Consider the following 24,491-nt stretch of genomic DNA (forward strand, 5'->3'; position numbering starts at 1 on the left):
TGATTGCTTACAGACCCACTGAGTATGCAGTACAGGGAATGAAAAAAGACATAACAAGGGTATCAGTATAAAACTTCAGAACTCCGGGGAGTGGGGGCAGGGAGCTCTAGGGTGGGAAAGAAAAAAGAATACAAAGAGTCAGAACTGAAAAAGACATCAGCCTTCTCAACAGAGGCACTGAAAATTGGAAGACAAAGGAGGCACTGAAATGATGTTTCAACATGGAAGAATTTAAGATTTTCTTAGACCCATAATGTCTCAAAATGTTTCTTTTATGCACTCTTTCTCAGAGAGGTACTAGAAATGTGCTCTACCAAAAATGAGGCAAAAAGAAGACAAAACTGGATTCCACAAACAGATGGAATAAAGAATGACAAAGGAACTCCCAGGCTGCTAGCTAGGGAGCAGGTCTAATGAAGAGCCAAAGCCAGGACGGAGTGGGAAGGATGAAACGACAAACTGGTACATGCAGAAGAGTCCACTGAGAAGTTCATACAGCTGTTGCTGGGCAGAACAAAGACTTGGGTATGGAGTCAAAGAAAATCAGGCAAACAAAAAATGGAGACAATTATTAATTTCAAGTGAAAAAATGTATAAGAATAAGCAACAAACAGTATTTGCTTAATTGAGCAAGTCGGTAATATTTATGTAGTTTTGGTTAGATCTCTGGCTAAATGTAGATTTAAGCAAAAGATACAACTGAATGAGGAGGACAGGATTAATATAATTAAATGAGGAGTCTTAAGTGACCTCAAAGTCTTCATCTACTAGAATAGGAAGTCAATGGAGAATGTCTAACACATAACTAAATAAATATACACACATACTATTCAAAAATAGAGTTAAATAACAAAAGAAATCATACAAAATGCTGCCTATGGGACAGGACGAGGTGGAGGTAGGAAAGGGGATGATTTTATTATATACTGTTTCCATGTATAACTAGGAAGTAAAGATACATGAAAAATCCAGATCTTCTAGGAATGTCACAGTTTTTAGGACCTGTTACCCCCACATCCCCCAAAATTAAAGCGCTTTAAGTATAAGCATTCCTAAATGTAAAAATAAACTAGTATTTGATTGAGATTTCTATAAGGATGTTAAAAAGATTTGTTTATTCATGAAAATGAGAATAGGGAAACTGTAAATTCTGACATCCTTAAAAAGGATCTGCCTTCAGTAGTGAAAGACGACTGGGGGAAGGTGTGTTTGTCTGGACTGGAATACCTGATCATCGTGTTCCATTTCTTCTGTAGCTTCGGTGTTAGCCTGAAGTGAAGTCTGGACATCCACAGGCCCCTCTTCAAATTCTTCTATTTCTTCATCCTCATTCTCATCTTCTCCACTTCCATAATTAGTCAAAGCCTGAGTTTCAGCCTTGGACAAGTCTAAATTGATTAATACAGTTTTTAGGAAATTTTCAGCACTAAACCTTAAGAGTAGCTACCATGTACTGCATTCCTGCACTGCCCAAGTCCTTTACATAGGATATCTGAAATCTTCCAAACAGTAAGCAGCGGAACACTGTGGTGCAGAAAGGACAGGGCATCTGGTCAGGGCCACACCAGATCATTCAGAGTTGTTGGACACCTAATTCGACATTCATTACACTCTGCCCAACTGTTTGGATAAGTGACCTGTAAAGAGCTAACATATAAACCCAGTACAGAGCCTTCACACTTACTAATGGACACCGGACATTCTTCACTTTCTTCATCCTCCTCTTGATCAGAAACATCCGATCTCACATTTTGGGGACCATCACCACCATACATCTCAGATGTCTGAGTCTGCTTAACTGTTTCAGTTTCATCCTTGTCCTAGCCACAAATACATGTAATGAATTCCTTAAAATGCATTTTAAAAGGTATATACTAATAAGCCCATCACAAAAATTAGTCATGATCTAATAAAAAATACAAGAAGTTGTTTTTAAGAGAAAATAAAGTTTTTTTGGAAGAAAGGCTATTTGATGATAAAGTTTTCTCTCAAACATTAAGTTAAAGCTCTTAAAGTTATTTAATCTTTTGTCTCAAAAACATTGTTTTTAGGCACAAATTAGCCACTTACTTTGTCTTCATCATCAATTTCTCCAGCAGGTGAGCCATGATCTCCTTCAAGAATCCTTTTGGCCTATAAGCAAATTAAACAGAATTTAGGGGTGACCTTTCAGCATTATACTTAGATATTCAGTAACTTTAATATATGCTGTTTTTGACCACAATCCAAAGAGCTGAATGCTTTCTTAGAAATGTACATTCAACTATTTCAATGAAGTCTTTTAAATTAGCCAAACAAAAATCAACACTGCCTACCAGGAATAATGAGCATCTCAAATTCACTAATTCCAGAACAAAAACCTTTGACTCCCTCCCCAAGCCCCAGCCTCCTTCACAGCCTTCTGAATCTCAGTGAACGGCCCTTCACGTACCAATGCCGAAGTCAGACACCAGGAAGCTGCCTGTGCTCTACTTGTATTACTCACATCTGAACTGTAAGAATGCCTCACTGACTCAGTTCTCAAAATGGATCTGCTAGTGTGCACTCAGAGCTTAGTCACAGCGTTCCCTACCTGCAGGACTACAACAGCCTTCCAACTGGTCTCTGCTTCTATCTCTTCCTTCCTACAATTCCTATGCAATGTGATATCTAAACCAGTCTTTTTAATTGCACATGTGATTATGTCCCTCCTCTATTTCAAAGTTTCCCATGGGTTTCCATCATGTTTAGAATAAAATCAAACAGAAGACCCTTAGCTGCCATTGTTAAGGTCCCATAATTTGGCTTTACACACCTAGGTAACCTCATCTACACTCTCGCTTCCTGTGAGGTATTCCCGCTACCCCGGCCTTCTACAAGTTCTCCAAACTGCTCAATCCAGCCCAAGTCTTTTAACTTATAGTTTTCGCTGCCTGGAATGTCCTTCCCTTTCATCTTCTTAATAAATGCCTTGTCTTTCTTGCCCTAGTTTATACTTCATCCACTTAAAACAGCCTCACGAGACTGCCTATCTTTAAGTAGTCTTTACAAGCATTTATTATGGTTTTATCCTGTTTTATTTTCTTCAAGCACGTGGCAATGACTGAAATGATCTGAAACTTACCGATGTCTGGAGTGAAAACACTAAGAAAAGTGTGAAACAGGTGGCTTGACTTTTTCTACTTTAGATTTCAGGGAGAAGGGTGGTCTCTTTCCAGTTTGGGGCCTGACGTGCTTTCCTTCTTGTGATTATAGAGTCAAGAGGAGGGAGAGGTCTAAGGAAGAAACCTTCTGGTGTCCCTCAAGTTGAGGGGAAAAATCCCATCCAATTTCATATGTGATCAAACTAATTTAATGAAGTATAAGAAGCTACAGAGATGTGCAGCCGAAGTCCTAACTTGTAAACAAGCATGTGTGCTGGTTGGGGTGACAGATATCCCTGGTAGCTCTAAGCTCTATCAAGGTTGGAATAGCAACTACAGACAGCTGGTCAAGAACTGGATCCCAGTAATCCTCTCTTTTTGGAGGCCTGAGTGACAATTTTGTAAGACAGCTGGTAACTCTTGTCACCAATTCCTGTCTGCATTCCTAATCTTTTAGCCACTGAGGTCACATTTGAGATCCAGTATGTGCCTACCATCTGTACTGATTTAGATAATCTAATTAACTGCTTTTACTTAGAAAATATGTTAGCTGAGGTCAAGTATGCATTTAGTTAATAATGATCAAGAACTGTATTTTTATGCTAATTATAACTACTCCCAAAATCAAAATGAATGTTATTTACCTCTTTGGCATAAGACTGTATCACTCCAGCTGCTTCTATTTTCCTTTTGCACCTCTGTTTAACAGTTATACTATTATTATCCAAATCCTGCATCAGCTTAAAGAAAGCCAATTCATTAAACAACACTTCAGATATCTCTACAAGAAGATCTTCTCCACAGTCTTTCAGTTTTCTGCCGGCAAATTTTGCCAGTGAATCCTATTACAAAGATAAACCAAGTGATTTTAAGATTAAAATAAACTTCAATTGTGGGTAGAGCAATACAGAGGATTAAGAAGTTTAAATTACAATACTCACCTAGAGAAAAAAAAATTGTATTACTTTTTAATACAGAAAAGGCTAAAATTAATGGCTGAGATTACTACACAGATTACTTTTTTTAAGATTTACTTATTTATTTAGAGAGAGAGACAGACATGCAGGAGCAGGGGGAGGGGCAGAGGGAGAAGGAGAGAATCTCAAGCAGACTCCCCACTGAGCATCAAGCCCTACACAAGGCTTGATCTCAGGACCCTGAGACCAAGACGTGAGCAGAAAGCAAGAGCTGGACATTTAACCGACTGAGCCACCCAGGTGCTCAACATGGTAATATTCTTTAGTGATATTAACCTAAGTAGGAATCATGCTAGTCTCCTCTAAAGAGTATATGAAAGGAAAAGAACAGGGCATGTAATCATCAATAGATTTAGTCCCTAATTAATAGAACTGGTGGCCACAAATGAGTAAACCAGAGGATACATATTTACCATAGTAAGAAGCTGAGGTGCCCAGAGAGGAAAATACGAAGTCCTCCCTTTCTCAATGTTAACATCAGAGTACTTTTCAAGTTCCCCTGTTTTATATAAGTTAGGCAGTCATTCTAATTTAAACTTCTTCTTCAGAATCAGTTTAAAAGCAAACTTTAGCTCTATTCAAGTTGAAATAAAGCATCATCAAATGAGTAAATCAGCTATATTCTGGACATTTTTTATAAAACTGCATTTCCTTTTCTTCCCAAAAATAAGGACTACGCCATTTAGAAAACAGGCAAACAACTATATTCTGTGTCTCCTCCCTCCAAAAAACCATCTCATCTAGCAAAATTGTAGAAGTATAAATGTGGCTGTGGAAAAAAAAAAAAACAAACCTCACTGAATAGGTTTCATAGAAAAAAGTAGATTTTAAGTTCTATCTCGTGAAAAATCTTCAATAGTCTGGGCAAGATTTACTGTAAACCAGTCTTTATACTTTTCTAGGTCCCTTTGTGCAAAAAAAAAAAAGTCAGGTATGGGTTAAAAGAAAAGCAGCCAGGTTTTCTTAGGAAAAAAATCTTATTTCCAAATTAATATGTTGGCATCTGTCTCAATTATGTAACAGCAAACAAAACTGAAGAAGGATTGCATGGATCTTGATAATTATAAAGGATTTCTCTTTGAGCCTGATTCTAGAATGGAGTTATTTCTTTCTGTAGGAATAAATTACTTAATTTTATAAAAACATATTTATCTAAAATTATCCTAAACATTTTTAAACCATGTAACAACAGAGATGCCTAATATATTCCTTATATATTATGTGTTAGTACAATTCGGTTAAATAGAGCCATCATGACTTAAAACCTATTACTGAATTTGTACTTTGGCCTTAATAAAACAAAATGGAAAATTATAGTGATGGAAATTTACATCAAGCCTCAGGTTTTAAAAGTTATTGATAGACAAAGTGATAATACTTTCTTTAAAACCAACTTAAACACATAAGAAGTAAGGAATAGTTTTATGGGAAATTTCTGTAATAAAGTTGAAAAGATAAACATATTTCCTAGTTTGGAGTAATTATACACATCACTGAACTACCTCTATGGGAAAACTTATCTGCATATTGAACTGGAAAGATGTTTACTATACGAAGTAAGGTATCCTTACTTAACAAGGGGATTCTCAACCTTAGCACTGCTAACATGCCACCAGATATTAGTACCAGCCACTTTCTGCCTGTATGATGAATGTCTGCAGGCATTGCAAAACTGCCGCCAGTTTAGAATCATGACCTTAACATTAAAGTTACTATTACAGCCTAAGAAGTCTCTATAATCAACAAGTGGTTTCTGGTTTCTAAAATTTCCCACACTGGAAAAAAAATTTTAGAAAATAGCATAGAATACTTCCTAAACAATGACTCTGAAATGTTCTTACTGGATAGTAGAAGAATCAAAACAAAATTTTATTCAAGTTTGGCTAGGCCTTAGATGATCGAGTCAAAGAAAGACACAGGTCCTACTACCTTTTTTTTTTTTTTTTAAGATTTTATTTATTTGAGAGAGACAGAGTGAGCAGGGGGACTGTGAGAAGGGGAAGCAGGCTCCTCACTGAGAAGGGAACCTGATGCAGGGCTGGATCCCAGGACCTTGAGATCATGACCTAAGCTGAAGGCAGACACTTAACCAACGGAGCCACCCAGGTGTCCCATAATACAATTTTGTTTTTAAACCATATAAAGGAATAACCTAAAAAGGTATTGAAATGTCATGCCCAGTGGATACCAGAATGGACATTTATCTAAATAAATTGCATATTGCCAGAAAATGGCAAAAAAGTAATAATAATCCCAACTAAAGGGTATATATATTGTTGTCATACAAGTATAAACTCTTACCTGTAATATACTTCCCAGTTGTTTATGAAAGAACTTTACAAATTCTTTGCTCTCATCATTTTGCTGGGTGAGAGTCAAAACCATACGTCTTACTGAAGTTAGAAGTTGAGAAGAGCATACTTCATCCATGTGCTCCTGAGAAAAATCCTAGTTGGTTAGGACCATTATTTAAGAAATATTAATTCACATGAGACTTTTTTTTCTTGCACAGATGCTTTTCAATTGTCAGATATATGTTTAGAAATATCTATTCATAAGAAGAGCCAAATTCCTGCATTACACATGTCAAGGGGTTTGTACATTTTGACCCACCATAGCAGGTAACAGCCAGTAAAAGAAATGGGCTGATTCAATACTTCTCATTCCTTCCCTCCTGTATCTTAAGGAGAACTCTTTATGGCCTAGTCTCCATACTGCCTGTCTCCCCATTTGCAGTTCAGTTCATTTCAACCACACTCTTAAAACTCACCTTATGCATCTTCTACCCGAGCTTTCTCAGCCTTGCTTGGCATTACAAAGACTGCACGGCGCAGGAGCTTCAGCAGCACTCTAGCCTCTACCCACGTGATGCCAATAGCACCCTCTACTCTCCTATGTCCTGAGAGCTAAAACTGGATGTAGACATTGCAAGATGCTTCTAGGGTCAAAACACCCCCAGTTGTCCTAACTTTCCAAACAAAGCCTTTTGGGGCAAGTCTCTTCTCCTTCATCTTCCTTCAGAAGCACGTGCAAACCACCTAATAATCCAAATCTTGGATCACTTTTGAAGGTGAGTCCATAAAACATCCACATCAAGTACCTCAAGGTTCTCATTCTTCTTCTGCCACTACACTCATTTGGGCAGGTCTTCCAACCTTTATTCAGGTGAGTTCATGTTTTGTTTGTTTTTTTCCTATAGAAATGTGTAAAGCGAGGTGGCTAAACTAGATGATTTCTAAGGTTTCTTAAATTGAAGGAATTATGATCATTTTTTAAAAAAATCATGTGACAGAGCAGGCAGTTGGGGGGGGGGGGGACAACCGTCCCTTGTCTTCAAGGGATCAAATACCAGAGGAGAAAGTCAGATACAGGAATAATCAATCACTACATGCTGTGCACTGTCCAACAGATGATACTTCTTAACTCCGAGATCTGTTTCTTATTTATCACCTAGCACAGTGGCCAGCTCACAGGAGACACTCATTACTTGCTGAATATACAGATATAATAAAAGCAGCACACACCAGGTCTATTAGGAGCTATGGTAGTATATAAGAAACAACAATTATCTCTGAAGAAAGGATATTTCTGCCAAGCAGAAAAGAGTGAAGGAATTTTATATTTTTGGTAATGACGACTTGTACACAGGGCTGATATAGGAAAACGCAATGACAGGAATAGGAAATGTTGAGTAACCTGGAGTGAGTGAGTGAGTGAGGGAACCAGATGGAGAGTGGGGCCAGATGAAGGTAGGGAAATGTACCACGTCCAGCAGCGAAATCTCTTGAAGGAGGGGGAGTCTGCTTAGTCAGCATTCATTTCATGCCTATTATGACAGGATGTCTAGGCAAAACATGAAGATCTCAATTAAGGTTATGCCTCTGGAAAGAAGGAAAGAAAAGTGACTGCTCTTAAGGGGAAAATCAATTTTTGACTCACTCGTGATAGAAGATATGAGTCAAGAAGCCCAGCTTAGGTGACAGGATATAATGTTGACTTTAATAAAGAAGTTCTATAACTCTACCAAGAAAGTCAAGATTTGAAGTGAAATGAGACATAACAAAATAGTTAAAATCAGATCGTTAGTTCTACTCATTTTGCTGGCCTCAAAAACTTTTTGAAATGCTAAGTTTAGTAAGTGAATATTTATGAGGGGCTATCAATTAAATTAGACACAAAATGGGAAAAGCAATAAAATTTCCTAACTGTAGATGACTGCATTCTCTAAGCGTAAAGCTAAATCAGTTAGATTTTTTAAACCTTAGAAGTAATTGTACATATTAAATATTGCTAGCCATATACCTAATTTTACCAAAAAAGACAACCTTAAAATTTATTTATTGGATCACTCATGATAAAACAAAAATGTGAAACAAAAAAGGCAACACTTACCTATGCCTAATGAAAGCAAGTAACCGCTTGCATAGTTTAAGTCAACTCACCTGAAGGAATGGTTTCAAATTCTCAAATCAATCTACCCATCTATCTACATGAACATATGCACATTCTTACAACTTGCAGGAATAGAAATATTCTTCTCTGGGAAGTGAGTACATACATTACAAATAACGGGAGATAAATTTACAGAATAACTGATGAAACTGATGTGTTTTTAGCTACCTGTCATTTTCTGAATTTACTACAATGCAATCTTTTTTAAGAATTAAAGAACAAAACACAAAGTATTTATTTTAAGAAATTATTGCCTACCTTCAAGAAAGGAATGACTTCTTTCATAATGGCTTTAATTTGCCGGTCCAGCTGCTGAGTATCAATTCTGGGGCATGGGACAGTAGAAACTTCACTTACAGGTTGTTGTGGACCATGATTTTCAAGAGGAGTTTCTATACATTTTTAAAAGGAAAATGATTCGTTAGCAAAATAAAGCTTGTGACATTATACATACACATTTATTGAGAATTTTCAATATTAAAATCTGATGATTTTACACCAGTACAATGGAGCATTTATGTAATTTTAGCACCCTTCACAAAAAGAAAATAGTCATAAAACTATTAAATATCAGATGGGGCCACACATTTTCTTTACATATGGAACTATAGCTTTTGTACTTTTACGCATCAGGAGAACACACCTTCCGAGTTAGTAACCGCACTTGTGGCAGCAGCACCATCCTCATTCTCAAGAATCCTGCAGGTGCATCTCACGTTTGTGCTACTTTCGGCCTCAATCTTCATACGCTCATATTCCCTCATTCTGGCTAATGCCTGGTCTAAGTGAATCACAGTGTTACCTACATAGGAAATAAACATTTTGAGAATATATAAAAGCAAACTTCATCATGTATTCCTCACAACATATTAGTAAAAAAAATCTCTAACTATTGGTAAGGAAAAGGAGATTTAACAAGTTCCAGACTCTAGTTTGGTGACGGCTTACGTTACTCTCTCTGACTCTGAAGTCCATACTGATTGCAGTAGTCATCATGTTGCTTCAGGTAAAAATAAATTCCAAGATGTCACCCAAATTCTAATGAAAAGGATTCAACTGAATACAAGGAAATAAGGTAAGAAAGAGGCCAAGAAAGAGATTTCTCGGTTTTCCTTTCTCCACTTCAGACAAAGTTAGTGGAGGATTTTGAGGAAACAATCAGTAAATGAAAAAAAAAAAAAACAGATAGGAATCTAAGCCATTTGGTAACTCAAGAAAGGGGGAATAAACTAAAGGTGAAAGGAAAATTTTTCTCTAAAATGGGATGAGATCAGTTCAGACTTGACAGGTATTTTACAAGGAAGGCGGCTAGGCTTGGAGTCCATAATAGGATAAGGCAAAAGGAAGACTTATTGCTTTGGTAGAAAGTGTGTATCTAGTAACAGGGCCAGGCTTAACCCTTTTCTTTGTAGGCGGGCTTTGGAATTATCTAAATCTTGTTCTCATCATATGAACAAACACTAGAATAATAGGACTTAGATCATTTTATCAACTAAGTGCTCTGGAGATCTGAATGACTGAATCTCAGGTATCTCTTGACAGGCTACAACCAAGAAAATGAATACAGTACCTATACATTTTTCTTTTCCCTACTCTGTTTTCCAAGTCTGGGAATCTGGGTTTTCTTCTTCCCTTTGAGTTATACAATTCTCCAAACTTCTGTTTTATTAATGATGAAAAAAAGTGCAATGCTTCATGCAGATTCAGAGTTACCTGGGTTTCTCATTAAAGATTATCTATGCTAAGAATTTTCAGTTATTGCAAATTAAGTGAATAGTTATTGAAAATGTGATTGATGGGGCTCTGGTATCTCTGAATTTTTCCCATTAACTAGAAATCCTTAAAGGATGACCTTTCCCTTATAGAAAGGAAATCAACATTTCTTCAGCTTCTATTATACATGCTAGAAAATTCTATATATTTTTCAAAGAACATAGAGCAAGTTAAGTAAGACTCCATTTTCTTAGAACGTGCAATCAGAATGATGAGATGATTTACCAAAGACTAAAGAGTTAACAGAGGATTCGTGACTTTACACTGAGAGACTGTTAAGTCTACAGTCTTTCCACCACATCATGCCTTTTTTGGACTTTTCTTTTCTTTTTTTTTTTTTTAAAGATTTTATTTATTTATTTGACAGGCAGAGATCACAAGTAGGCAGAGAGGCAGGCAGATAGAGAGGCGGAAAGAGGTTCCCTGCTGAGCAGAGAGCCCGTTGCGGGGCTCGATCCCAGTACCCTGGGATCATGACCTGAGCCAAAGGCAGAGGCTTTAACCCACTGAGCCACCCAGGAGCCCCTGGACTTTTGTTTCTTAATGTAATTCAAAGCCTCTATTAAAGTCATGTCATGTTCTAAGATGATAAAAAATTCTGCTTACCTAGATCATCTGTTGCAAAAGGCTCAAAATTTGAAGATACAGACATGACACTAGCATTATCAGCATCATTTTGCTCACTTATTTTATGTGTTTCTCTCTCAAAGTTCTTCTCAAAAGTTTCCTAGGTTACAGTTTAAAAAAACAAATAAAAATCACTAATATTTCTTTTAAAAATTTTATGATGAATATAAAAAATTAACATAGAAACTAAGTATTTGCATATAACTATATACTTAAAATTGGGATATAACCAAAGTTATTAAAGGTTGAAGAGTCACAGAGAACATCAAAACATTAAGTAATCTTGCAGAACATACGTCATTAAGTAGATAAAAATACACAAAGCTACTAATTAAATTGTAACTTGGAAAAGTAAACATTTTATATTATTTCTACACCCTCAGGAAAATTTTCTCATCTCCAAAGCCTAACAATTACTAGGACCTTACTATATCTGGTTTTATCAGAAGAAAAACATGACAGCATCATTCATATTTTTTAAATGAACTTTATTGAAATATAATTTACATACAACAGTGTACCCATTAAGTGTACAGTTTGATGAGTTCTAATATATATATATATATATATATATATATATATACACACATGTATGTATATATATACATACACCCATGTAACCATCTTCTCTAAATATAAAGACCATTTCCATAAGCCCAGAAAGTTCCTTTGTATCCCTCTGTAATCAGTCTCCACTACACCCCACTCATTATATTTCTATTGCCACAAACAGGTTTTGCTGACTCTAGAACTTGATATATAAATGGAACCATTCAGAATATACTCTTCAGTGTATGTCTTCTTTTCTTTTGCTCAATAGGTTTCTGAAATTAATCCATGTTGTCATATGTTTCAGAAGTTCATTATTTTTGAATGGCTGAATAGTATTTCATTGTAAGGATATACCATATTTTGTTTATCCATTTATCTGCTGATGTTCTGGTTTGAGGCTATCATGACTAAAGATGCTATGAACATTAGAATACAAGTGGTTTTTGTGGACATATGTTTTCATTTCTCTTGCATGAATACCTACCTAGAAGAAAAATTCCTTGGTCACATGCCAAGTTTAACGTTTTTTAAGAAACGGCCAGACTGCTTTGCAAAGTGGTTGTACACTTTTATAATCCCGTAAGAAGTGTGAAAGTTCTAATCACTCTACATTCACACCAACACTTCTTATTGTCAATCTTTTTAATTTCAGCCTTTCTAGTGCATGTGAGGAAATTTCTCATGTGGTTTTAATGTCCACATTGGCCACCATTTACAGATCTTCTTTCATGTAGTGCCTGCTCAAATCTCTTGCCTGTAACTTACTGAGTTCTTGATCTTAAAAGCAAATTGTCAAAGTCTTTATGTTAGTATGAATTTGTCATTCATATAGTCATATCAGACATGTGTACTAATATTATGTTCTCCTAATGGTGTCTTTTGAAAAGCAGGATTTTATTCTTAAATCAAGTCTTAATTCATCAGTTTTTTCTTTTATAGTTAAAGTTTTGTGTACCCTAAGAAATCTTTGCTTATGTTAAATCATGGAGATTTTCTGTTAGACATTTTGTAAGTTTTAGCCTTTTCAGGACTTTAATTCAAAATAATTTTTCTGTATAGTGTGATTAAGGGGAATCGCACATTCTAAAACTCATTTCACAATTACATTCTTTCCTAGCTAGAAATCTTTTAAATATTTCTCTTCAATTATGAAATGAAAGCTCTGTCTCTGATTAAAGGAAATTCAGGCATTAGAGAATATGTTTTGGAAATGGAACCATTTTGTTGCTCCTTCACTTAAAACTGGAAGGTAGATGTGCTTTGCCATTTTTATGGCACATGGAATAGAAGATACAAAGTGTTTCTTCCTCTTCCTAAATTTCAATTTTCATTCCCCCTTTGACTTACAATTCCAGGATGCCTACTTTTACTTCTCTCTCTCTCGGCCATGAAAGCTCTTACACACTCTCAATTGTGCCAATGCAAGCTCCATAAATGGAGTTCAAATGACCTTGGCCTGGGGCACCTGGGTGGCTCAGCTGGTTAAGTGCCTGCCTTCAGCTCAGGTCATGATCCAGGGTCCTGGGATAGTGCCCTGCATCAGGCTGCCTACTCAGTGAGGAGTCTGTTTCTCCCCGTCCCTCTCCGATCTCTCTTCTCAAAAAAAAAAAAAAAAAAAAGACCTTGGCCTAGAAAACATGGAGAATCAGAATCTCTATCTGTCCAATATAGAAACCACTAGCCATGTGGCTTTTTTTTTTAATATTTTGTTTATTTATTTGATAGACAGAAATCACAAGTAGGCAGAGAGGCAGGCATGGGGGTGGGGGGGAAGCAGGTTCCCCATTGAGCAGAGAGCCCTGTGCGGGGCTCAATCTCAGGACCCTGGGATCATGACCTGAGCTGAAGGCAGAGGCTTTAACCCACTGAGCCACCCAGGCACCCCTCCATGTGGCTATTTATTAAAACTTAAAATTTAGTTCCTCAGTCCCATTAAGCCACATTTCAAGAGCTTGATAGCCCCATGTAGCTAATGGCTACCATATTAGAAAATGCAGTGGGTTAAAGCCTCTGCCTTCGGCTCAGGTCATGATCTCAGGGTCCTGGGATCAAGCCCCACGCCCCACATCGGGCTCTCTGCTCAGCAGGGAGCCTGCTTCCTCCTCTCTCTCTGCCTGCTTCTCTGCCTACCTGTGATCTCTGTCTGTCAAATAAATAAATAAAATCTAAAAAAAAAAAAAATGCATATATAAAACATTTCCATCACTGTAGCAAGTTCTACTGGACAGCACTGGTCTAGATCTGTGGGTAGGAACACTGGATGTTGTGCTGCTACTGATTAAATAGCATCAATAAAGGAAGGAATTAATATTAATGACAAATTTAAGTTTTAGAAGAAAAACTAAAGAACTAATGTAGTTATTTAAAAATAATACTAAGTAGAGTTATTTGTGTCAAGTCTACATGGTTACATATTAAATCTCTGTGTTCCCTCCCCCGAACCCAAATTCATTCCCAACCCAAATACATTCCCAATGTATTAGGAGGTGGGGCCTCTGGGAGGTAATCAAGGTTTTAGATGAGGTACTGAGGGTAGAGCCCCATGGTTACATTCATGCCCTTTAAAAAAAAAAAAAGACACCAGAGCCATGTGAGGACACACAAAGAAGATGGCCATGTGCAAGCCAAGAAGAGGGCCTTAACAAAGTACCAAATCTGCTGGCACCATGATCTTGGACTCTCCCACCTCCAGAACAATGAGGAAAAAAAATAGCTATTGTTTACGCCACCCAGTCTACAGTACCAAACCCAAGTAAGACACCTACTTATTAAGCAGGTCAGTATCTTTAAATTTTATTTAAGTCTGCAGCAGTTATAAGGAAAAACCTTTAAAATCCTATCAGGTTAACTATATCTCATATAGCTCAATTTCCAATTTTCAGCTTGCTATTGATGGTAAAGGCCAATGTGCTCAAATGTTTTAAATGAACGAAGTAATACCATCTACATGAAATCTGGATTAAAAGGGAGGCAATAGAGTTACAGGAGGCAGAGAAACCATTGATGCGCTCAGCAAGTTATTTCAGTGCCTAATAAACTTTAATGTAACCGCATATCCCTTATTTATCTATATAGCTGTACCACTCTCGTCATTGTCCACAAAAAGGAGTATGCAATTTTCAATTAGTTATAACAGTCCCAAGAAACAATTACTTACATTAATTTATATTTGACATTATAAAGTGAATTAAAACCATATTGTTTTTAGCTTGTGTTCAGAGTGGTAGAGGAGTTGGAGCCTAAGGTTTTAAACAGAAAAAATGACTTGGGGAAGCACTATTTTAAATCTGAGCATAAGCTGAAGCGCAAGAATTCAGGAAAAGTCCTCAACAGTTTTAAGGAAATTACTATATGTGGGGGGAAAAAAACACACAAATCATTTGAGGAAATAGTATCTTTTCAAAAAAACTTAAAAGCCTAGTATATCATCAATAGGCAGAAACACAGGAATACTGCTTCCAACTCTCTACACAGAGCAAATATCTGCTTATTAGTTATGGCACTCTTATCCACAAAAATCCACGGAGTTTCCACTGGAGTTAGCACAGAAAATCCACTGGAGTTGGCATAGAAAAGAAATGTATTTACTATCCGAGGACCCCAGAATATCTTTAAAATGATTCTGAGTCAGGTCCTTTAAGTAGTGAATTCCAAATACCTAGCAAATTACCTCCTAACTATCCTAGCAGTCTGCCATCCAGTCATTCACTGGCTTATGTGCTACGTGGGGGCTATCTGGAGAACACGGAATACTGAAAATGCAGCATTTTCCTCACTACTCTTTCCCATTCCCCAAGTTCCTTTAATTTATTCAGAATTTTCTTCCTAAACTTGAATACACTGAATTACATTTTTTCCCCCTGGACAACTTTTTTCCAGGCTTCTCTTCTAACCCAAAGACCTGATTTATCATGTATTTATTTATTTATTTTAGGGCTCTGTGATCTGACTGCAATCTGGTTTACTGAATGTCTTGAATAAACACAATAAATTTTACTAGATGTCTGTTGTGAGTCAATTCCTAGGATGGACACTGGAAATATAAATATAAGCTATTTTACAGCTTATAATCTATCATTTATACATAATTTCCAGTGTTTGTGGACATGGTTTAATGGAGTTTTATACCTCACCTCAAAATAACATGTTACATTTAGCTTTTTAAGAAGCTAAAAACCAACTATCAGGTAAACTCACAATTTATAACTACTCATTTAACTTCTGTTTACTACATACTGAAGTAATAGTTCAGTATGTTCATTAATCATTATGATAATGTTCATTAGTCATTATCAGCTTACATCATCAGTGGTAGCAAGGCTTTCACTGGGGGTAAGTTCTGAGTTTGATGCTATCCAAGTACCAGAATTCACTGATTTTACATTTTCTCCTTCTTTTTCATGGTTCTCAGAAATATGTCTGGATACTATGTCCTAAATAAGAAAATAAGAACGTTACTTAAGTAAAACATTTATTTTTTATCACCAATTTAAACAACAAGCAGACAGAAGAGCAAATGAATGCTCCTCACCTAGTATATTATGAGAAAGAAATAACATTAACGATAAAACACTAAAAAACTGCTCAGAGAAAGACTTTATGTAAAGGCTACTGAAGCTGTACAAGAAGTTGTAAATAAAATGCCAAGAAAGCACACGAAAAACAGATAATACATATGGAACAGAACGTACTTCAGTCTAAGAAAGCAACCAGATACACTCATGAAGAAAATCGGTACCAGATAGGGTGGGAAAAAAAAGTTAGGTACCAGATACCTGCAATGCATATAAAGCCCTTTGTCTCAAGTAGTCTGTATTAAGAAGCTGAAGTTCATGGAAGAGTTCAATTAGAAAATGTGGACGAGATTCGTTCTGAGAAATTAATGTAGCCACTTCAGAATAAATAGTATCCCGCAAAGCTTCGAACATGGAAAAATCACTCCCAGTTTCTGGAAGATACAAAAGATCAGGTTAAAGTTAACAATGATAAAATACATTCCTGGCAATTTCTATTAGCTTGTATCATTACTCAGGTTTAAATTACTTAAAAATCAAAACATACTTAATTCTATTTTAGAACTTTCAAAGTAGCAAAAGAATCTTAAAAATTACCAAGATAAAAATAATCTCAAAAATACCAAGATATATACTATATATTAGAGAAATACTTAAATGCATAGATAACATTACCTAGCATCACATTACTCAGACCATATTTATTTCTCAAAAAAATTATTTGGAAAATTTTACACATTTCATAGGAATAATCAGTAGAAATTTTTCAGAACTTGAATGAAATAAACTGCAAATTTTATTTATTTATTTGGCTAAAAGAACCTTGTTACAGAAAAGGAAATTTATTTAATGTTTAGAATAAACTGAGCGCTCACAATAAAAGCTACTATTTTTTTTAAATTTTATTTATTTATTTGGCAGAGAGAGAGATCACAAGTAGGCAGAGAGGCAGGCAGAGAGAGAGAGGAGGAAGCAGGCTCCCTGCTGAGCAGAGAGCCCAATGCGGGACTCCATCCCAGGACCCTGAGATCATGACCCGAGCCGAAGGCAGCGGCTTAACCCACTGAGCCACCCAGGCGCCCCTAAAAGCTACTATTTTAAGGTCTAATTAGGTCTACTAATTTTCAAATCTCAGCTAACATGCTGTATTGATGGAAAATTTTTGAATGTAACACAATAAAGGTCAACTTCGCTAGTGTCTTACTGCCACGCTCAGCAGAAGCTGGACCAGGCATGACCCAATGCACATTTTCAGTTTCACAGAATCTAGGCATCACTCAACAATTCTGCTACATCTATTTGTTGATAACACAGAATTATCACTCCTAGAGGTATACAGTCATACCTTTTATCTTAAGAGTGAAAATCAGAAACTGTTCCATTTTGAGTTCTCTATTTAAAAAAAATCTCAGGGGCACCTGGGTGGCTTAATCAGTTAAGCGTCTGACTCCTGATTTAGGCTCAGGTCATGATCTTGGGGTCATGAGACTGAGCCCCACATAAGGCTCCACACTCAGTGTGGAATCTGCTTGAAATCTTCTCGCTCCCTCATCCCTTACCCACTCCCCCACCCCGCTCTTACACGTGTGCGCACACTCTCACTCCCTAAAATAACTAATTTCTTAAAAAAAAAACCTCCAAGTAGTTCTTCTAGCTACTAAACTCTGTACCCTTTCTAGAGTAATAATAGAACCATGGGTACTTAAATATTCAAGTTCCACAAATATCTGTGACAAGTTTCTAAAAAAGAAAATATAAATGTTGAAAGTATTAATATATGTTGCTTTTAAATAAATAAACAAAAATCATAAAGATTTAATTCACTTTTTGTAAGAGAGGGTAACGGAAATGAGGCCTAATGAAAAAACTTCCTACTTACATCTTAACATTTTCAGGCCATAATTTCTACAAGTATAATATAATAACAAATATGCAACTTCCCTATCTTGCCTCATTTATGACTATAAAATAAAATAAAATACTAAAGTTCTCTTACTAGTTTTAAAATGTTCAAATGTGATATTATAAGCAGGAACTGAAACTATCTCTGGAGGAAATCTCTACTTAAAGGAAAAACACAGAGAAGATACGATTTAATACACAGCTTCCAGTTTATATTGTAGTTTGACCAGGTAAATTAGAAAATGTTTATTATTTCAAAGAACAAAGCATACTTAATGACATCTGCCATTCCTCTATATGTGATAAAATTATCATTCCAAATTACATATCATAAAAGATTAAATTATCCCTGAATAATGAATGATGCTGAACACACGCTTACTGCCCACCCTCCCCCCAGCCCTGCAATAGACATGTGGAAAGTTTTTGCCAGTTTCTCCTCCTAAACTAAAAATCCATTAGTGTAGGCTAGAAAAATCCTTATCTCAATCAGGTTTCTCTGAATCCATCTTATTTTTATCCTATTTTTCAGAGTTCTTTTCTTTAGGAAGTGTCACAGATATAATTTGAACTTTGTGCTAGATCCTTATTTTTTTCTTTAGATTCTCCTAAAGATTCATAACAAGCTTTTGTTTTTCACTTACATATAGTGCAGGAGGTGTTAAAGAATATCTCTAATTCTAAATCGCACAGAACCGTGTTTAAATAGTGTACAGACAAAAACAGTATTTTGGAATCTTTGTAATTTTCCATGCATTTTTAGTTATCATGGTCTTTGCGTGTCACTGATTTTATTTAATGGTTTATTGACTTTTTTTTTGGTAGATGTTGACTAGTAATGAAAAATAAGCAAGTACAACAGAAGTTATAATACTTAACACTGTAAATCAAAGCTAGGAAAAAGTAACTTTTTATTTCAAAAAATATTAATGCTTTTATGCATTGAAGAATTATAAAATAAGTAACTTCAAATAAAACAATCAACTATAAAAAGATGTTCTATTATCCTTATGAATGTGTTGGTTATGTTACATATAGTAACTAAAAATGAAACAAGAAAAGCAGCTAATTTTACCACCCAAGTAAAGAATTCAAGTGAAAGCCTTCAGTATTTTATGAATATGAATTCTCTTTTACAGCCAAATGACATATATACACTAAGCTATATCCAAAAAAATAATAAGAGCTATAAAACTAAGGATATTTAAGACTAATGGAAAAAAATTAACAAAAAGTGGACACCAAAACTAAGCAGATTGTTACCTGGCGCTTCATTGCATGCATTTCTGTTAGACTGCTGTAGTATTCTCCTAGCATGTGCTGTAGGAAAGGGCAGACATAAGGATGAACATAAAATGTGTATGAATAGTTAAGACAGGGTCCATAATATGAGTAAGTGAATTAAAAAAAAAAAAAAAAAAGCAAGTTTCTTTAAAATTGTTTGCCTGAACTGAACTGTTATCACAAGGTATGGTTTATATTTTATTTAAAAAATAATCTTAATAGGGAAAATATCAAAAGATTTGCTATAAACGTACAAAAACTTAATGTGACTGATGACTGTCATAATAAACTTCTGCCACTCACTCTTAGAAGCAAATACATCAAGGTGAACCTCCCACACTCTTGAGGGAGGAGAGCACTGTACAATTCAGTACTAGCAGTCATATATCTACTCTTTGGTAGTCATGTAACAAAAGCTACTAGTCCATGCTATAAACAATTTTAGAGTAATGATTAAAACTAAGTCTTTTTAGAAAGCGAATATGTAAATACACAAAGGGTATATTTACACAACTTAGGCATTTTTTAGCGCACCAAAATTCAATCATTGTATTTTTTCTAAGTAACAGTAATAAGGTCTTAAGTCCTATAACTGACTATCCATTATTTAGGTAACTCAATAATCCAATTAATAAGCTTTTCAATTTAGTGCCCCCTTCCTGAACCTCCACCAACTATTTACTCCTTGAAGATCTCACTATTTGATAAAGACAGTAAAAGGAGATAAAATTGTAAAATTTTGGTAAAATGCTAGGGTCACATCAGGAAAATTGACAGTTTTGCCAAAATGATCTAGACTTAAGAGAAAGCCAGGATTAAAACTTCCACCCTGCCATTTCTTAGCAATATGACCTTGAGGAAGTCAGTTCAAAATACAAACAAATGTGCTGTTCCTGATTACAAAAGCAATAAATATTCGTTATGAAAGCTTTAGAAAATACAGAAGTCTAAAGATGATAAAATCACTATTAACATTTTGATGCATTTTCTTCTAGTCTTTATTCATTCTGGTTTTTTGTTTAAACATAGTTGGAATCATAGTTCAGACAACACTAAATCCCAATTACTTTTTCCATTTTTGTTTCCTTAGCATAGATAAGTACAATTACTGGGATAAGGCCATGTAGTTTGAAGCTTTCCAGAAAAACTGCACCAGTTTATGTCACTAGCTCTTTATGATGCTGGGAAAAAAACAGGGATATTCTCTGACCATGTTTCCTCATCTGCAAAATGGAAATAAAACCAATTCTCAAATGAGACGAATAATTTAATTTGTAAATAGTAAAGTATAATACAAATGGTAGCTGCTACTCTCACTTTTCACCAAGGATCTTACTGACACCTGACAACTGAGGGTTTCTATTTACTGCCTCCCTCTCCATGTTTTTTTTGAGATGTACTTGTTCTTTATAAATCAGGAAAGTACCAGTACTTAAAACAGCGGCATAATGTAACTCTGTTCATTCATTCATTCAACACCTAGTAAGTGCCTACCATGTGTCCAGTACCATGGCAACATTCAAGGTATCATCTGCTGCCAAGGAATCCAAAAAAGGTGACGAAGACACTTAAGTAAATACTATATAAATGTGATATGGGCAACAGAAGAGATTTACACAGGCTACAAAAGAAACAAAAAAGGAGAAAGGGAAAATTCTCTGAGCTTTGATTTGATGCAAATTCAGAGTTGCAGAATTAATAGTTTAAAACTCCAATAGAGGAAAAAGGTTTACAAAGAGCAAAAGACAGAAAAGACACCTGCTGAGGTGAGAAACAGCAAGACAGCTATAGGAAAACTTTAGTGCAGTGCCAAGAAAGAGGCAACTTTAAGGCAGAGAGGGTGGGGAGAAAGAGTCTAGGGATGCAAAAAAAGGAGCCAAACTCTGCTGGCCAGATGTTGCATTAAAGCACTTGGGACGCTATCCTGTAAGCATGGTAAAGCCAAAGATTTTAAACAGGGAATGATTTTATATCAAATTCTTATTCAGAGAAGATTTTTAAAATTTCAAATCAGCTCCAAATTAATGTCAACTATACTTTTTTCCTTAAAATTTCATCAAGAAGTGTCAAAAGCTACTATCAGAATACTAAAAAATATTTCCAGTTTACATTTCTTGAAATCAAGGAATGTATACTGTAATCTTCTAGTACATATAACCTTGCACATGACAGAAAAGTGTGACAGACTAATTGGTTTTCAAATCTAAGATGAAGTCCTTAGATTAAAGCAAACCAAAAAAGAACATACCTGAAGATATTTCTGTAGACCTACTACATTTTATTATTTTTTCCAGCTGCTCATGATTCTTTCTGCTGAATACTTTTGCTTGAACAGGCTCTTCAGTCTGGGCTGAATGTCTGTTCCTACTTTTGCAAGGTTCACATGTGCTAGACATACTGGCACTTTCATACCCTTGAGTAAAAAAAGTGACAGCTGTTATCAGTTGCAACTAACTCAAACTGAAAGGGAAACTGATTTCCATAGTGAAATAGCACAGGTACTCAATTTAGAATGCTGTATAAATAGAAAACAGTAAATACGATGTCTTATGACAACCTCTGGAAGGATGGGGTAACAGTTAAAATATTCTAACAATTCATCATCCTTTGAAACCACCTTCATGAGTACATCCCAACTCAAATTATACTGCAGACCTTATATGATCCAAATTCTCTACTAGTCTCCAAGTTAGCCATTTTTCAGTATTAGGAAATACAATAAAGAATCACATCCAATCTATGTAAAACGTAAATAACAGAGAGAAGAGTAATGGGCATTAATCAGGTATGTCTGCCTTCTTATAACCTGTATGCAATATGACTTGATTTAAAAGGTCTTACCCACTCATAGGTTTTATATATATATAAAACCTATATATATATAGTCTAAATATATATAGGTTTTATATATAAACTATATTTTTTATATATAGACTATATTTAGACTATATATTAGTCTAAATTTTCCTTGCTATATGGCACAAGTTTGGAATTCAACTTTATTTTGTTTCACATGGATACTTGGTTATACCTACCCTATTCCCAATGAAATAAAATGCAGCCTTGGTCAATATATTCAGTCTCTGTATTTATTGAGGTTTATTTCTGGGCATTCTATCTGTTTAATTTATCTATTCCAATGCCATCTTCATTCTTTTAGCCAAAGAAGTTTTACAGAATGCTTAAACACCTGGTAAGGCAAGTCCTATATAGGTAGTTTCTTTTCTTGGCTATTATTAGACATTTGTCCTTCCTTCCCAATAAGATTTGAGATTTTTTTTTTCCAATTTCAAAAACAGTCCACAGAGATTCAAAACAGAATCAAATTAAAAGCACTTATTAACTCAAGGAGAACTGGTATTTAATAATTTTACACAATTTTTAAGAACACAGTTTTTTTTCCATACTTGTTCAATCTTGCTTTGTGTTCTTCAAAAATGTTTATAATTTTTTATAGATCTGGTACTTTCCTTGTTAAATTTATTCCTAAGAATTTCCTCCCCAATAGCTTTGAATACTACTATGGGAAGACTATTTCCCCCCACTTCCATTCTACTGAGTGTTACTAGGATAGAGAAAAATATTTGCAAACTTATTTCATAACCAGCTGCTTTACCAATTTACTTTGTTAACTTTAGTAGCAATTTTCCAGTGTTTCTTGGGCTTTCTCAGAAAAAGTAAAAATTTGTTTTTCCTCCCTTTTCAATATTTATGCCAATTATTTAATTTCTTGTCATAATATTTTCCAAACAATGTTAGATAACAATGGTGGTGGAGAGGGAATCCCTGATTAATTTCTAATTTTGATGTAGATTATATTTGGAGTATTTTCATTTACAATGTCATTTGTGACTGGCATTAGCTAACAGCTTTCATTATTTTAATTATTAAGTAACTGTCTACTTAGATGCATTTTACTTGTGATTTTTATTAGAAATGACTTCAAATTTTATCTCATCTACTGATAGATGAGATAATGTAAGTCCTGTTATAGGACTTCTGTCCTTCAATTTCTTGACATGAAAATTATGTTGACAGATTTCCTGATAATGAACCATGACTACATTTCTGTAATAAACCCTACTGACAACAGTCTGATACTCTTTTTGATATACTGTGAGATTAAACTGGCTAATATTTTACTTTCGAATTTATATTAGTAACTGAGATTGATCTACTGTTTGTTTTTTTTTTTTTAATTATTTATTTGATAGAGAGACAGTGAGAAGGAGCACAAGCAGGGGGAGTAGGAGAGGGGGAAGCAGGCCTCCCGCCGAGCAGGGAGCCCAACGTGGGGCTTGATCCCAGAACCCTGGGATGGTGACCTGAGCCAAAGCCAGATGCTTAACGACTGAGCCACCCAGGCACCCCACGAAAGTTAATTCTTTTTTTTTTAATATAATTTTTTACTTTTTATTAACATATAATGTATTAGCCCCAGGGGTACAGGTCTGTGAATCGCCAGGTTTAAACACTTCATAGCACATAACTTACCCCCTCCTCCATAGCACATAACTTACCTCCCTCTCCTTACCCCCCTCCCCTTGGCAACCCTCAGTTTGTTTTGTGAGATGAAGCGTCTCTCATGGTTCGTCTCCCTGATCTACTATTTTCTTTACTGAACTATTATTTCCCCTTTTCACCTTTCCCTATAAAGGTGTCTAATCTTGATTCATATGTTGTTTCTGTTGTTTTCCTCAGGTAAGATGCACCAAGATCTTTTCACTATGACAAGTGAAGGCTCTAGTTTGAATATAGGATTCTTGAGTTGCAGTACTTTTTTTGGACATTATTTCACTTTCTTCCATTTCTTCTGTTGTCTGATGTCAGTTTGGTTCTTTCTCATTGTATAAAATTTGTTCTTGCAGTCTGGAAGCTTACTAGATTTTTACTTTTTCCTTGGAATTAAGCAATTTTGTCAGAATATACATGGAGGTATGTGTATTTCTTACCCCTTGCCTTCTGGCTGGACAACAGTTAGGTGTTTCGATCTGCAGTCATCAGTCTTTCTTCATTAAAGGTTCCCCTTTATTATTATTTATTTAATTAGTGCCTTTCCACCTGTTTTTTCTCCTCCTTTAGTATTCCCTATATATCATATCTCCAAAATTTGTCATCGAGCCTCTAATCATTTTCCTCTTGATCTTATCTTAGTATTTTCTGCTCTGTACAATAGTGTTAATTCTTTCCCTCAATTTTCTAGGCCAGTAATTTGGGACTTAATACCATCCTCATCCTCTTTTTTGAACAGTCTAAACATTAAATGTTTTTAGTTCTACAGAACTAAA

At 35.4% G+C, this 24,491-nt stretch overlaps 1 protein-coding gene across 19 annotated transcripts in view; it reads right to left on the reverse strand.

The window, feature by feature from the left end:
• Positions 1 to 24,491, reverse strand: part of PCM1 (pericentriolar material 1) — an 82,028-nt gene that overhangs the window by 8,086 nt on the left and 49,451 nt on the right. For 15 of the 19 annotated variants that reach the window (XM_059156177.1, XM_059156172.1, XM_059156180.1 and 12 more), the window contains 12 exons: positions 21,452 to 21,616; positions 19,183 to 19,239; positions 16,279 to 16,451; positions 15,805 to 15,936; positions 10,931 to 11,051; positions 9,195 to 9,353; positions 8,810 to 8,943; positions 6,401 to 6,535; positions 3,767 to 3,964; positions 2,071 to 2,133; positions 1,685 to 1,820; positions 1,228 to 1,388 (listed from right to left, as the gene is read on the reverse strand). In XM_059156177.1, the coding sequence (XP_059012160.1) occupies positions 1,228 to 1,388; positions 1,685 to 1,820; positions 2,071 to 2,133; positions 3,767 to 3,964; positions 6,401 to 6,535; positions 8,810 to 8,943; positions 9,195 to 9,353; positions 10,931 to 11,051; positions 15,805 to 15,936; positions 16,279 to 16,451; positions 19,183 to 19,239; positions 21,452 to 21,616 (1,634 nt within the window). The remainder of the gene's footprint in view (positions 1 to 1,227; positions 1,389 to 1,684; positions 1,821 to 2,070; positions 2,134 to 3,766; positions 3,965 to 6,400; positions 6,536 to 8,809; positions 8,944 to 9,194; positions 9,354 to 10,930; positions 11,052 to 15,804; positions 15,937 to 16,278; positions 16,452 to 19,182; positions 19,240 to 21,451; positions 21,617 to 24,491) is intronic. The other 4 variants (XM_059156188.1, XM_059156176.1, XM_059156181.1 and 1 more) reach the window with 3 other exon arrangements.

Source organism: Mustela lutreola, chromosome 18 (assembly GCF_030435805.1).
Source record: "Mustela lutreola isolate mMusLut2 chromosome 18, mMusLut2.pri, whole genome shotgun sequence".
Taxonomy (NCBI): Eukaryota; Metazoa; Chordata; class Mammalia; order Carnivora; family Mustelidae; genus Mustela; species Mustela lutreola.